Here is a 15,926-nt window from a genome sequence, read left to right as displayed (position 1 = left end):
CTTGGAAGCATGTGTGGTTAGGACTAGTCAATATTGTGATGGGAACAAAGGGAACATTCAATACAATAAAGAGGATGAAAATTAATTATATTCATTTTGAGCCAAACCTGAGATTGCTGGACAGCAGCAGCTATATTACCCAACATCTGTAATCAGGCTCTGGCCATGACTACTAGTGCTACTTGAACACTGTGGAAATGTGAAATGAGGGCTTGCATTCCGTCCTCTAGTAAACAGACTTTTGACTGCACTGTATAACTATATAGGAACTGGTAGGTGAATGGAGTAGTCTAATGGTTAGTGCAGTTGGCTAAGAACCAGGGGAAAGTGATTTTGATTCCCATTGCAGCTCCTTGTGGTTCTGGACAAGTTATTTACCCTTCCACAGCACCAGGTACAAAATAAGTACCTGTATATATAATATGTAAACTGTCACAGAAAGGCAGTATATCAAACCCCATTCTCTTTCCCCTTATTCATATGGCACAAAGATTTTGGAAATTGATAAAGTCTAGAGTCTACAGGAGATATACTGTCTTTTCCATGAAGGATAGTGCTTGATTTTGGAGAAGGCCACTAGATTCCAGGATGAATCTTAGAAACTCTCTTTAGTAAGGATGGATTTGAATATGTCTGTACACTTCCCAAAAATCTATGCTACAAAGCCAGTCTTCCTTTCTTTAGGCAATAAAGTGGAGGGAAAGTATTCATTTTAAACTTCTCCTTCAGAAGAAACAAATTCAAGTCCATCAGAAAATACCCCAAGTACAAAAGCATTTGAGAGTAGGGAAGTTGGATCCAAAATAAAGGCTGATCTGAAGTCTGGGAAACGAACCCGAGACTGTAATCTGTCATGACTACGCTCAAAATCCAGTAATCTACAGTGACTTTCCCAGGACGAAAGGGAAAAGGGGGCCCTCCCTATCCCCCCTTAAAGGAGACCAAGATGCATGTTCTGCAGGGGGTCATGACTGTAAAAGTGGATCAAAGTCAAAAAGGTGCATGCAGCTTTGACTAGGCAAGCGTAGCTTGCTTCAGTTGAGTCCAGTGGTGTGCTGGAGCCGGCTCGCAAGAGCCGGTTGTTAATCTTTCTACCGACTTGCGAGCCGGTTGTTAAATATCGCGAGCCGGCTCTGGCTCTCCTCCTTCCCTCCGGATCCGGTCCCGCTCACCGATTCCTTTTTCTTCGAGGCGGCCTCGCGTGACTTCTACTGAAGTCTCAGCAGCCATTTTGAAACGCGAATCAGCAGCGGGGGAGAGATGAGAGTCAGCGGGCAGGCAAGACTGCCTGCCCAGAAGAATTAGAAGAACAAGGAGTCGGTGAGGGACTGGATCCGGAGGGAGGGAGGGAGGGAGGGAGGAGAATTCGCTGACAACTCGGGAGGGGGTGGCAGAGGAGAGAAGGGAGTCGCTGGGCATGGGTGAAGGGAGAGGAGAGAACTAAGGGTCACGCTGGGTATGGGTGCATGCAGGGCAGGGGAGAGGAGAGGAGGGTCACTGCTGGACATGGGTGGATGGAGGGCAGGGGAGAGGAGGGTCACTGCTGGACATGGTTGGATGGAGGGCAGGGGAGAGGAGGGTCACTGCTGGACATGGGTGAATGGAGGGCAGGGGAGAAGAGGGGAGGAGAAGAAATGCTGGACATGGATGGAGGGGAGGGAAGAGTGAGGAAGGAGATGAGTTGAGGGGAAAGGAAGAGAGGAGAAAAACTGCACATGGATGAAGAAAATAGGCAGAAGCTGAGGACCAGAAATGGAGAAGAAAGGAGGAAAGGAAAGAAATAAATGGAAAGGAAGCCCTGGAAACGGAGTTAAGAGGACAGATAGCAGCAGAATCGGATACTGGGCCAGCATGATCAGAAAAACAGTCACCAGACAACAAAGGTAGAAAAAAATCATTTTATTTTCATTATAGTGTTTGGAATATGTTCACTTTGAGAATCAGGTGCTCAACATTAAAAGTTTATATTTATTTACTTATTTATGGCATTTTATCGCTCATTAAACATGAATTAGATTGGAACCTGGGATCATTTAATTTTTTTTTCCTGGAGGAATGCATTGCCACCCCCCCAGGCTCTCTCCCCGGCTATAGCCAGCTCTGTAATTTGGGGGGGGGGGGGGGGGGGCGCAGAGGGGGACCGGGGAGAGAGCCTGTTGTTAAACATTTACTAGCACACCACTGGTTGAGTCCTTTCACTTTGATAAGGCTTGATAAAACAGAGCACTGGATCTGCTGAGAATGTTTTTGACAATAATAAAACACTCTTATAGTAATAAAAAGACTTACAGTACTGATTCAAAGTAGTGTACCTTGAGGAGAAAAGAAGGCAGGATAGCAGTAATAGAAAGTGCTACAGTACTGATTCAAAGTGATGCACCTTGAGGACAAAAGAAGGCAGGATAGCAGAAAGATCCTGAAGAGTGGAGCAGTGATGTTTTATAATGTTAGCGGTCTCTTCTACTAAGTCACCAAATAAGGAATTCCCTGTATAAGAGATGTCTGCTAATTCTGAATGGATGTCCTCATGTAAACCTGATGAGTGCAACCAAGCTAGGTCCCTTAGGCTACAGAGGAAGTGGAAACTCTGGATGAGGTTTCAAAAGATGCCATATGTCATCCATATAAGATGAGTTCTATATTCATCGGCATCTGTTAATGCAATTAGCAGAATCTATGATGAAAAGCTAGGAAAAAAAGCTCCAACTTTTTGAAAGACTGTATTGCATGTAGAAAACCATGCAGAGCTGATGGGTTGCTAAGCAAGCTAAAAGATCACTTGACAGGCTCTCTTTCACTTCAGTCTATTAAACCTCCATGACCTGTCGCTAATCTCAGGAAGCTGACCTGATGAATACACACAAACTACTCCTACTATTCTATTTCATAACACTGATTCACACAACTATATCCAATCCACTCATCGAATGCACCATGATACCCATACTACACACACACCAAAGACTAATATGAAACTATACACATTACCAAACCGACAACAATTCTAACAAAGGAAAACCACCGACACGTGGACAACCACAACAGAAGGGAAACAAGGATCCAACTAAAATAAAGGAACGACAACTAATCAAAATCAACACGTCAAAAACGGACCCTTACCAAATAATTCAAGTAGGATACATAAACGCCAGATCAGTAGTCAATAAAACAACAATTATAACAGATTGGATAATAAAATAAATAAAATCAAGTTCATTTTTGTTTCCAAGGATGAAATTGAATCTTCAAGATCTGCACAAGAGGAAAGATTCAGTAAAGCTTCCACAGTTGCTGGAACTCGTGAAAATCACCAGTTTATTCCCATTGACTTGAACCAAATTTCAGTCAGTAGAGTGTCAAATGATTCCTCCTCATTTGTTGTCAAACTTTGTCAGTCAGATGACCCAGTGAGTGTACCTGGCATAAATGTGTCTCAACTTCAGCCTGGGCAGTATGTTGCCTGTGTTTATGACAACAAATGGTGGATTGGCAATGTCTGTGACACATCATTTGAAGAACATGATGCCTTGGTCAACTTTATGCATCCATGCGGGCCTGCACGATCATTTCATTGGCCTAGCAGAAGAGAATCTTGTTGGATTTCTGAACAGCATATTCTAGCAGTTCTTCTAGTACCAGCAACTACAGCACTTGGACGACAGTATACATTTCCAGAAACAGTAGTGAAACTTATCAGTGAAAAATTCTTGTCACTTCAGCACTGAGGTTTTACTTGGGAACCATTAAGACACCCCCATTAGGCTTGAGAAACTAGGCAAAGACAACCAAATGAGGCTTGGGAACCTCAAGTAAGATGCCCACCTTCAGGCTTGGGAACCTGTGCCAAGTGGCTGGACTTGCCTGGCTATCGGGCGTGACCTCTTGGCGATGAGGTTGCCACTTCCTATTGAATTGGTAGTGGCGTAGCCACCATGGACCAACGCATGCTTAAAGCAACAGAGTGACTTATACAGCAATTAGAAACATCGATGGGCCCTATATCCGTTTCATCTATCGTTCAACAATACTGGCCAAAAAACACTTTTTTTGCAATCCATATATGGAGAGACTCCAAATTGAAAACTACATATTCTGATAGAAGGAAATCTGCTCTTTCTAATGGTGCTAAAAGAAAGAATATTGAAGCTGTCCCACTGGAGATCAAGGGCATCAAAAATAGCCCAAAATGGGCAAAAATGCTTTTTATACCAACTTTGAACGCTTATAATGTTTCAACCACTTGAAGGAAAGTGCTGCAAATTGGAATGCTTCATTACAGCCGTGCATTTAGTACACCTACTAAAAATCAACCTGAAAGGCCAACTAGTTTAGAAACTACAGCAGCCTCAACATCGCTGTAAATTGATTTTTGCCGTTTTTTTTGGCAAAGTTTGAGCCTAAACCATTCAAAAAGTAAGAGGACTAGGATCATGGGGTTTTGCCAGTTCATTAAGCCCTAAAAGTAGTGCAGGTTCTCCAAATATCCCCCTTGTACTACTAAAACTTCCAGTTTTACAGCTTCTGGAAGTTGGCCCAAAATGTCATTTTTGCTCAGGCGACATTTTGCAACCCTTTACTTGAGGTCCCCTAGAACCTCCAATTTTTAGTCTTTTGAACTAAAAGTTTGCACAGCTTAGATTTTTATCATAAAGAAACTATGTACCAAATTTCATCAAAATCTGAGATGGTGAGGTGGGGACCCCTGGTCCACTTGACACGGAATGACTCAGCAGGAAGCCGGGGGGGGGGGGGCCTGTCAAGATGGCGTCGAGAACGGGAGAAGTATAATTCGCTCTAAGCTGGTTTTTCAAGGGTAAATAGAAAAAAAAGGTTTCTTTATTTACAAAATGCTACATTCAAAACGTAAAGGTATACTGAGGTTAGTGCCCCTGCCTACCTCGACTTCCTCCCCGATTCAACCAGATCTTGAGCGTTTCTTCCCCTGGATTTCCCGAGTGCAGAGGGAGACAGAATCTGCAGCGGTGGTGACCGGGGAAGCAGAACAACCGCGGGACAATGAGATCTCGCTGTCCCCTCCATCAACATCAATGATTCCTCCATATCCAGCGGCGTTAGCGACTCAGGCGGCTATCCAGACGACTAACGGACGTGTGTTCGGAGGGAAGCCCAGCGGGGAACTGAGTCAACTACACACGCCGCTGAGCTCCAGAGACTCACAATCTCTGGAAGGAACTTCAGAGCAGAAACTAGATAAGATTTGGCTAAAACTCCTGGAAATGGATTCAACTTTGCAGAGATCCTCTGGAGAGGTAAAGGTTCTAAACGTTAAAATTGAAGAATTAAAAGATTCAGTAGAACTGGTTAAACAAGATTTGTCATTGAAAGTTTCAACTTTACAGACTGAAATAGAACAAATACAGGAGTTCAAATTAGTAGTGGTAAAGGACAATTCTGAATTTCGTAGAAAAATCGAAATGATAGAAAACTATAACAGAAGACTGAATTTGCGGGTGCTAAATTTCCTCATACTCCTTGGGATAAAATCCATTGGACTTGTTTAAAAGATTTCTTTTAGAAAATTTTAAACTTCCACAGGAAGCAATTCCCCCTATTAACAAAATTTATTATATTCGTAGTAAACCTAAAGGAGTAGAAAGGGCAAGGAAAGCTACAGAAAAAGATGATATTGATGTGAACAATATTTCAGCAATTTTGGAACAATCTTTAGAAAATGTCATTGAAGGAGCTACATTGATAGTCTCCTTCATATTTGAACAGGATTTGAACTCAATCATGAGACTTTACTTCAAATCTACTAATTATCAGTTTGGAGGAGAAAAAATTTGGTTATATCCAGATGTCACTAAGGTGACGCAACAGAGGAGGAAAGATTTTCTGACTATAAGAATGAAAGAGTTAGGAGGCACTTTTTTATTAGCTTACCCATGCAAATGTATTATACGGATGGCCCAAGTTAAATATGTCTTCTATACGCCGGAGCAGCTGAAGTCTTTTCTGGACTCAAAATCATTAAAATAGAAAGAACTTTGGGAAATATGATGCCTTAACTTGATTGTTAATTGCCTTATAATCTTCTCTAATTCCTAGCCTCCCCTTTTTCATGCTGTTGTGGTCTAAGAAAGCTGTATAGTTATTACTAGGAGAGAGGATATCTCTTTTATTTTTCTTTAAATTGTATTTTCTTGGCTGTATTACACTTGACAGTATATTCTGTTTAAGCATTAAAATGAAATAAAAAAAAGCAGGAAGCCGGCAAAAGAATCGGTTGGACCGCTAGATGACTGAAGAGTAAAAGGGGCGATCAGGGAAGACAAAGCCATAGAGGAGAGATTAAATTAATTCTTTGCTTCAGTCTTCACCGAGGAAGATTTGGGTGGGATACCGGTGCCAGAAATGGTATTCGAAGATGACGAGTCGGAGAAACTTAATGAATTCTCTGTAAACCTGGCGAATGTAATTGGGCAGTTCTACAAATTGAAGAGTAGCAAATCTCCTGGACCGGATGGTATTCATCCCAGAGTACTGACAGAACTGAAAAATGAACTTGGGGAGCTATTGTTAGTAATATGTAATTTATCCTTAAAATTGAGTGTGGTACCGGAAGATTGGAGGGTGGCCAATGTAACGCCAATTTTTTAAAAAGGTTCCAGAGGAGATCCAGGAAATAATAGACCGGTGAGTCTGATGTCGGTGCCGGGCAAAATGGTAGAGACTATTATTAAGAACAAAATTACAGAGCATATTCAAAAGCATGGATTAATGAGATAAAGTCAACATGGATTTAGTGAAGGGAAATCTTGCCTCACCAATCTACTACATTTCTTTGAAGGGGTGAACAAACATATGTATAAAGGTGAGCCGGTTGATATTGTGTATCTGGATTTTCAGAAGGCTTTGACAAAATACCTCATGAAAAACTCCAGAGGAAATTGGAGAGTCATGGGATAGGAGGTAGTGTTCTATTGTGGATTAAATACTGGTTAAAAGATAGAAAACAGACAGTAGGGTTAAATAGTCAGTATTCTCAATGGAGAAGAGTAGTTAGTGGGGTTCCCCAGGGCTCTGTGCTGGGACCGCTGCTTTTTAACATGTTTATAAATGACCTAGAGATGGGAGTAACTAGTGAGGTAATTAAATTTGCTGACAACACAAAGTTATTCAAAGTCATTAAATCGCGGGAGGATTGTGAAAAATTACAAGAGGACCTAAATGGCAGATTGCACTTGCTCACATTAAACGTAAAGTGATGCATGTGGGAAAGAGGAACCCGAATTACAGCTACGTCATGCAAGGTTCCACGTTAGGAGTCAAAGACCAAGAAAGGGATCTAGGTGTCATTGTTGATGATACCTTGAAACCTTCTGCTCAGTGTGCTGCTGCGGCTAAGAAAGCAAATAGAATGTTAGGTATTATTAGGAAAGGAATGGAAAACAAAAATGAGGATGTTATAATGCCTTTGTATCGCTCAATGGTGCAACCACACCTCGAACACTGTTCAATTCTGGTCAAATTAGAAAAGGTGCAGAGAAGGGTGACGAAAATGATAAAGGGGATGGGACGACTTCCCTATGAGGAAAGGCTAAAGCAGCTAGGGCTCTTCAGCTTGGAGAAAAGGCGGCTGAGGGGAGATATGATAGAGGTCTATAAAATAATGAGTGGAGTGGAACGGGTAGATGTGAGGCATCTGTTTACGCTTTCCAAAAACACTAGGACTAGGGGGCATGCGATGAAGCTACAATGTAGTAAATTTAAAACGAATCGGAGAATATTTTTCTTCACTCAACGTGTAATTAAACTCTGGAATTCGTTGCCAGAGAATGTGGTAAAGGTGGTTAGCTTAGCAGAGTTTAAAAAAGGTTTGGACGGCTTCCTAAAGGAAAAGTCCATAGACCATTATTAAATTGACTTGGGGAAAATACACTATTTCTGGGATAAGCAGTATAAAATGTTTTGTACTTTTTTGGGATCTTGTCAGGTATTTGTGACCTGGATTGACCTACTACTATCATGTTTTATCATTATAATGTTACCCAAGATCCTTCTGTAATACTAAATGCCTATTTTCTTATGTATTGCCACCATTCATGATGTATTGTTAGCCACATTGAGCCTGCAAAGAGGTGGGAAAATGTGGGATACAAATGCAATAAATAAATAAATGCCACAACTAGGAAATGATGGGGTAGCTGTTTTCTCACACCTAATGGATTTCTGTATCTTACACATGGTATCAATTTTCTTTGGGGTTACCTGAACCATCAGTGGAGTTTCCCAGTTTGAGTATTTTTCATAATTGTATGAAGTGGAACAGTGATTCCTTCTCTAGGAGAAGAGTCAATCGAGAACTTCAAAAAGTTCTGAATGAGGGTCTTCCTCTGTTTCTCTATGGGGGCTGGCTGGCTTCACATCAGGCTCTGCAACTTAGATTAAATAATTACATTTTCTGCTTATTTACAACCCAAACTTTTATTGACTGCTGCTCAGTCTGTCTTCAGGAACCAGTCGTCAATCTTACTTTGAACTTCTTCCATTTATTTTTGGATGGAGAAAGGAAATTTTTATCTTTCCTTCACATTTGCAAATAACTCTCCTCATGTCCTGTGATCGGAGCTGGATCCTTATTTACATCTAACCCTCCTGGACAACAAAGAAAAAGCCTACAGCAATCTGCATCAGTTGGACCATCCAAGGATATCAGAACCAGAAACTCTAAAATTCATACCTGCAATCCATGTCAAAACTTTATTTTAACTGTATTTACTTCTAAAACTCTGAATCTGTTAAATTCCTTAAAACCAAAGGCAAATATCAATTCCCTCTACAAAGCAATTCACACAGAAGTGCTAAGTGTGCAGCCCATTTGCTTTCCACTGTTGCTAGAAACCTTTGATCTCACAGGCCTGATCTGAATTTACAACTTTAAAAAGGTCTGCTTCTTTCAGAATATTTAAAGCCTTAACCCTGCACTTGCCAACTAGTAAGATTGTGAACTCCACAGAGTGGACAGAAGGCCATCCAGTGAAATTTTGCCTAATTTCTGACAGAAAAAATGTGCACTGGGCTCAAACATCAATCAAGTATCCCAGTGGTGTATGGGAAAGGAACCCATAATCCCCATAAACCAAAGAGACGGCAACAGTGCAAGAGGTCTAACACCTGGATAAGATAACAGTACTTAAAAGATCACCTCATTGCCACACCAAATCTACCCCCAGACCACCCTTGGGAACTATAGGACTGGTGAATGCCAGATCAGCTGCAAAGAAATCCTCGGTGATCCATGATGCCATAAATGAACAGCATCTCGACATCCTAGGAATAAGTGAAACCTGGCTAGATAAAAATGGGAGTTTACCACTTTGCTGAACTAAGCCCAACAGGTTTCAACATCAACCAAGACCAGGAAGAGGGGGTGGAGGGGTAGCAGTCTTGGTTCGGGGTACAATCAAACCGCGCAGAATATCCATCCCCCAGCTACATGAATCTGAAACTCTTTTAATACAACTTGAAGAGGAGAAACCAATCTGGCTGCTCATGGTTTACAGAGCACCTCGTAACACCACATTATCTGTGCAAGAACTCCTAGACCTGATTACTCAAGTGACCCTGAATTACCCTAGGCTGGTGATCATGGGAGACTTCAATCTACACATCAAAACCCCAGATACCTCCACAGCTGCCTTCTTACACACGATGATAGCACTAGGATTTACACAGGTGATCAATTCTCCAACCCACGAAAAGGGTCACATACTAGACTTGGTATTCTACAAAGGGATGGATATCCCAGAAATCTGGGATAACAGTATTGAAATAACACCCCTATCATGGTCAGACCATTTTCTAATTAAATTTTCCATAAGTGGCCACCTAAAACAAATGGCATCTCCCAGGAGATCAGAGACAAAAAAAAGCTGACCACTGAGAATTTCCTAGAGGCCTTGGACTATCCACATGTGGATGAAAAGACAACAACCGTGTCAGAACAAGCTGATATCTGGAATACACAGCCAAGACCTTAGAGAAAACAGCACCACTAAAAAAGGCCTTATGCCCCACTCACAAACACTCACCTTGGTTTTCTGCAGAACTTCGGATCCTTAAACGCGAAGGATGAAAACTGGAAAGGAGATGGCGCAAATCTCACCTGGATGAAGACAGACTAAACTATAGGAAGTACATGGCAAAGTACCGCCAAGCATTAACAGCAATCAAAAAACAGTATTTCTTGCAATGCATTGCACAGGCTGCCACTTTAACCAAGCAGTTGTTCAGTAAACAGCCTACTGCAACCTCCACAACAGAACCAGTCTGCCCAGTCTAAACTGAATTGAAATGATTTTGCTGCATACTTTGCCAACAAAATTAAAAGTCTCCACCAGGATTCACTGGCAATCTCACCCAGTCCCCAACCAACCAGGGGTGCACAAACTCGCCCCCTCCTGACAGAGAGGGATGGGACACTTAACCCAATGACAGAGGAGAGCCTTGACAAAATCCTAAGAGGCCTTCGACCTACTGCCTGCTCCCTCGATCCCTGCCCATCAAAGGAAGTGCAGCAGGCAAGTATGGGCCGTTTAGAAGGCGCCACAAAAATTGTGAACACCTCTCTTTCTAATGGGCAACTACCAACAGCATTAAAAAGGGCAGTGGTCCACCCTCTGCTGAAGAAAAACAACCTTGATCAGGCCAAACTTGAAAATTACAGGCCAATATCCAACATCCCGTTTCTAGGGAAAATCATAGAACAAACAGTCTGTGTTCAACTTAATGAGTGGTTAGAAGAGAGAAACTGGCTAGATCCATGTCAATCTGAATTCAGCCCTGGTTACGGTACAGAAACGGTCTTTGTATCCCCTACTAGATCTTCACAGAAACCAAGACAAGGGATTTGCCTCGACGTTAGTATTGCTTGATTTCTCTGCAGCTTTTGAGACTGTGGATCATATCATGCTAGCACGACTGACAGAAACAGGTATCAATGGAACAGTACTCGCTTGGTTCAGATCCTATCTGTCAGGCAGGCAACAATCCATAATGATTGGCAACAACTCATCACCACCATGGACACTGACCTGTCGGGTACCACAAGGATCGATACTGTCACCTATTCTGTTCAATATTTACCTCAGACCACTAGCTGAGCTGATTCGGTCAATGGACACTCAGTTCTACATCTATGCGGATGATGTGCAGCTACTCATACCCACTGAAAATGACTTACCTACAGCCTTCAATAAACTGATTACCTGTCTAACATCAGTTCAAGAATGGGCTAAACACAACAAACTTTGCCTGAACCCAAGTAAAACCGAGCTTCTCTGGGTCCCTATCACAAGTGGATACATACCTGACATCACAATCCCTTTTGGGAAGTATGAACTCCCCCTCAAATCACAAGTCAGAAACCTTGGAATACAGTTAGATTCAACACTTACTCTGATTCTCCAAATCCAAGCAACCTTCAAGAGCTGCTTCTACTATTTGCGACAGCTATGCTCCCTCTCTCCTTACATCAAGAAGGTAAATCTTATCCCAGTTGTACATGCCATGATAACATCAAGACTGGATTACTGCAATGCACTATACAATGGTCTCACTACAAAGGGCCTGCACCAGCTCCAGCTGATTCAGAATGTAGCAGCAAGACTCATAGAAGGTTGCAAGTGATGTGACCATATCACACCATTTTTGCAAAAACTTCATTGGCTACCAGTACAATACAGGGCTAAATTTAAAACTCTATGTCTGATCTTGAAGGTCCTGAAAGGAAATGGCCCTGAGTACCTGAAAAATAGGATGATCCTCCACACACCGCCAAGGACACTAAGGTCCTCTCAAGGACTTTCACTAACCACACCCTCTCCAATATACGATGTGATACCCACAAGCGAGTCTTCTGCGGAGTAGCCTCCACACTCTGGAATGCACTGCCTGAAAGGCTCCGCTTAACACAAGACTACCTCTACCTCAGGAAGCAGGTGAAAGCTTGGCTCTTCAACCAGACCTTTACTGGAAGAAGTAACTAACTCGTTAGTCTCACTCACACACACAAGGAGTGACTCGGGCTGCATATACTGCAGAAGGACAAGTTTATCCACTCCTACTGTAGCTGAGATAACATTTAACCATTTCTCTGACCTCATGTGCAACTTTCTTTAAACCAATCACCTTACTTTCTAACTCTTCCTACTTTCTTACCCTTCTATATGTTACATCTTTGCTTTACCCTTCGCTATCACCTATAATGTTCTATTACGTATTGTGTTGACATTGTAAATAGTATACCATGCCATACTTTGTATTATTTTTTAATATTTTTACTGCTGTAATTGTCTATTGCTCATGCTTGACCTATTCCTATTGTACACCACCTTGAGTGAATTCCTTCAAAAAGGCGATAAATAAATCCTAATATTAAAATAATAATAAAAATTGAAAGGTATGGCTTCAGCAATCTCAGGTACAAAGCCAGTATACTTTCTGGAGGAGACCAGCAGGCTTATTTTCAAAAGAGAAGGACGCCCATCTTTCGACACAAATTGCAAGTTGGGCATCCTTCTCACAGGGTCAGCGAAACTGGTATAATCGAAAGCCGATTTTGGGCTTCCCCAACTGCTTTCCGTTGCGGGGATGACCAAAGTTCCCAGGGGTGTGTCCGAGGCGTAGCGAAGGTGGGACTTGGGCATGCCTAACACATGGGCATCCGCGACTCATAATAGAAAAAAAAAAGGGCGTCCCTGATGAGCACTTGGACGACTTTACCTGGTCCTTTTTTTTTTCTTACAACCAAGACAGAAAAAGGGGCACTAAATGACCAGATGACCACCGGAGGGAATCAGGGATGACCTCCCCTTACTCCCCCCCAGTGGTGACTAACCCCTTGCCACCCTCAAAAAATTTTTTTAAAATATTTTTTGCCAGCCTCTATGCCAGCCTCAAATATCATACCCAGCTTCATGACAGCAGTATGCAGGTTCCTGGAGCAGTTTTAGTGGGTTAAATTCACTTCAGGCAGGCGGACCCAGGCCCCCTCCCCCCCACCTGTTACACTTGTGGTGGTAAATGTGAGCCCTCCAAAACCCACCACAAACCCACAGTACTCACATCTAGGTGCCCCCCTTCACCCGTAAGAGCTAAGGTAGTGGTGTACAGTTGTGAGGAGTGGGCTGGGGGGGGGGGGGTTCAGGGGCTTAGCACACAAGGTAAGGGAGCTATGTACCTGGGAGATTTTCTGAAGTCCACCGCAGTGCCCCCTAGGGTACCTGGTTGGTGTCCTGGCATGTGAAGGGGTCCAGTGCACTACGAATGCTGGCTCCTCCCATAACCAAAGGGCTTGCATTTGGTCGTTTCTGAGATGGGTGTCCTTGGTTTCCATTATTGCCGAAAATCCTTGGTTTCCATTATCACCGAAAATCAGAAACGACCAAGTCTAAGGATGACCATCTCTAGGGACAACCTAAATTTCAAGATTTGGGCGTCCCTGACCTTATTATCGAAACAAAAGATGGACGCCCATCTCGTTTCGATAATAAGGGTTTCCCTGCTCCTTCGCCGGTACATCCTGTGAGGATGTCCTCAGGAAAACTTTGGTGCCCCTTTCGATTATGCCCCTCCAGGTGATAGAGACGGTTCAGATGGAATGCCACAGGACTCCTCAGCTGATAGATCCTATGGGGCCTGATTTGTCTCCCAGGAGAGGTATGACTTTTTAAAGTACTGTTCATGGGAAGCACAAGGAAGACAAGCGTCGACTCTGCATTGAGGTAGATGAGTCTCCGAAGTTGGAGAAAGTTCTTTTGTTGATACCGACATGTGTCAGTCAGGTGTTTGTTGCCCTGGACGGTCAATGTCAGTCACAGGACCTCCCCTGAGACTGGCTCTCTGATGCATCGATGGGCTGGGCTGAGGCTAGGGCAAGCACCCTGTAAAGCCTGTACAGAGTGCAAATGTGGTAGGCCCTGAAAGCAACTCTTTGAGAATAGCCTGGATTTCCGCATGAAGAGTAGGCATCGGAACCGGCTGAGAAAGTGGTAAGGGCGCAGCCTGAGTTATAATCTGTAGAGGCACAGGAGATCTGGAATACCTCAAAGACTCTGGCTGAGAAATAAGTTGAAGAGGAGTGCAATCACTGCGGCATGGACGTTCCCTGTGCATCGAGGACATCGATGCAGGGGAGGATGTAGGTAGAGTCCCTGGAGGGAGAACAATGGTGATGCTTCTTAGGCTTTTTATGCTGTAGGTCCCTCAATGCACGCAGCAATGACGACACGGACAGAGTCCTTACGGATACGCTGTACCGAGTCCAATGTCGGACCTTATTGATGTTGTGTCAGTGCACCCAATGTCTATTCCGACGCAGATGCAGGTTCCCCATAATCCCCTGGCATGCTCGATGTTGATGCCAATGTCAATGCAGAACCAAAAAGTTTTTCATGTTGGACTATGCGGGCTTTAAGGGTCCTTGCTTGCATGCATAGTCAGAATCTACACTCTGTATGTTCCAGTGCTCTGAACCCAAGCTCTTAACACACTGTGCCTGAAATAGTGCTACTGCATTGAGTACACTTCTTAAAGCCATTCTGCACCCTTGTTGACATGAAGGGAAAAAATATGTCAAAAGGCTCTATGGCTGAGGGAGCTTGAGTAGTTGTGTACCAGAAAATGGTCGATGTTTCCCAGGGAAAAGAGGTGCTCAGAGGCCCCAAAACGTCAAAAATCGAAAAATGAATGTAACTGAAAAAAAAAATGTATAACTTGAACATGTCAATACAGGAAAAAGCATATGAAGAAAACATGTCCTGAAAAAGGGAAGGAACCAAAAAGGCAAAAGTTTGACATATTGAGGAAAGATTAAAAATACAACCTCTCTACTCCATGGAAAACAATAGACAGCTGATATCACGCGTGAACATCAGGTGGGAAGGCACTTGTGCATATGCGGTGGGGGCACTGCCTCAAAAATTCAGAGTGATTGCTCATGTAAAACGGGTCAGAAGGTTTCAGCTCTGACCCAATTTAAAACAGTGAAGTAAAAAAATAATAATAATTAAAATATCAAATGCTAAGTCTCTTACCTTGTCCAGTCTTTTTTGCCAACTGTCTTCACGTTTCACCATGAGGTCAATACAATGAGAAAGTGTAGCAAGAATTCCAGCGGTAGTTGCCTTAAAAGTAATAGCTTCACCTTTAAAGTCTATGCCATTAATTCCTTTGGGCGTCACATGTGGGAATACTATAATAGAACAGATTTAAGATACAATTACACAGATCTTGGTAACTAAAAACATACAACATATACTATACAAATGAATTACTAACAGCTTAAGGAAAGTCCTCTAAGGCAGGGGAGTAGCCAGACATCCAATTTTGGGTGGGCAGAACTCCGCCTTGTCCCACAAGTGATTTGGTCTCTCTCTCGTTTGCATGCTATATGGTCTCTCAAACATTCCCCCCACTACCTTTTAATCAGCAGATTTTCACCGGCAGCGAGCAGCAACTAATACACACTGCTCACATTGTCCTCACAGCCTTCCCACTGATGCAACTTCCTGTTTCCGCAATAGGTGGGAATACGTTGGAAGGAAGGTTGTGGGGCCACCCGGGCCCATCCTTGGCTACGCCACTGCTCTAAGGTATGAATGAATCAAGTCCTAACTTTACTGTCATATTCTTAATGCTCTTCAGTTTTTCAACACAATATACTGGTCTAAATTTAACACAAACACACAAATCTGTCAACAAAATGACTTTAGTCTTATAATCATTACCCAGTACTTCAGCACTCCTCTGTGACTCTTACAGGGCAATTAGAGAAGATGCACATGCTGAAGAGATAGGAATGAGGTCAAGAAGACAACACAGAGGCCTACTGGCAACAAATAGAACATATGAAGCGCAGAGAGCCTTTGGTACAGAACGTAGCATGTTCTGAAGTACTATCT

General features: G+C 42.8%; 1 protein-coding gene across 1 annotated transcript in view; it reads right to left on the bottom strand.

Annotated features, from left to right (window-relative positions):
- Nucleotides 1-15,926, bottom strand: part of CERT1 (ceramide transporter 1) — a 540,904-nt gene that overhangs the window by 221,303 nt on the left and 303,675 nt on the right. Inside the window, 1 exon segment of the mRNA XM_030193269.1 lies at nt 15,060-15,217. Coding sequence (XP_030049129.1) covers nt 15,060-15,217 — 158 coding nt within the window.

This window comes from Microcaecilia unicolor, chromosome 2 (genome assembly GCF_901765095.1).
Source record: "Microcaecilia unicolor chromosome 2, aMicUni1.1, whole genome shotgun sequence".
In the NCBI taxonomy this organism is placed as follows: Eukaryota; Metazoa; Chordata; class Amphibia; order Gymnophiona; family Siphonopidae; genus Microcaecilia; species Microcaecilia unicolor.
The sequence above is the reverse complement of the archived record's forward strand: the minus strand, read 5'-3'. Positions and strand labels throughout refer to the sequence as shown.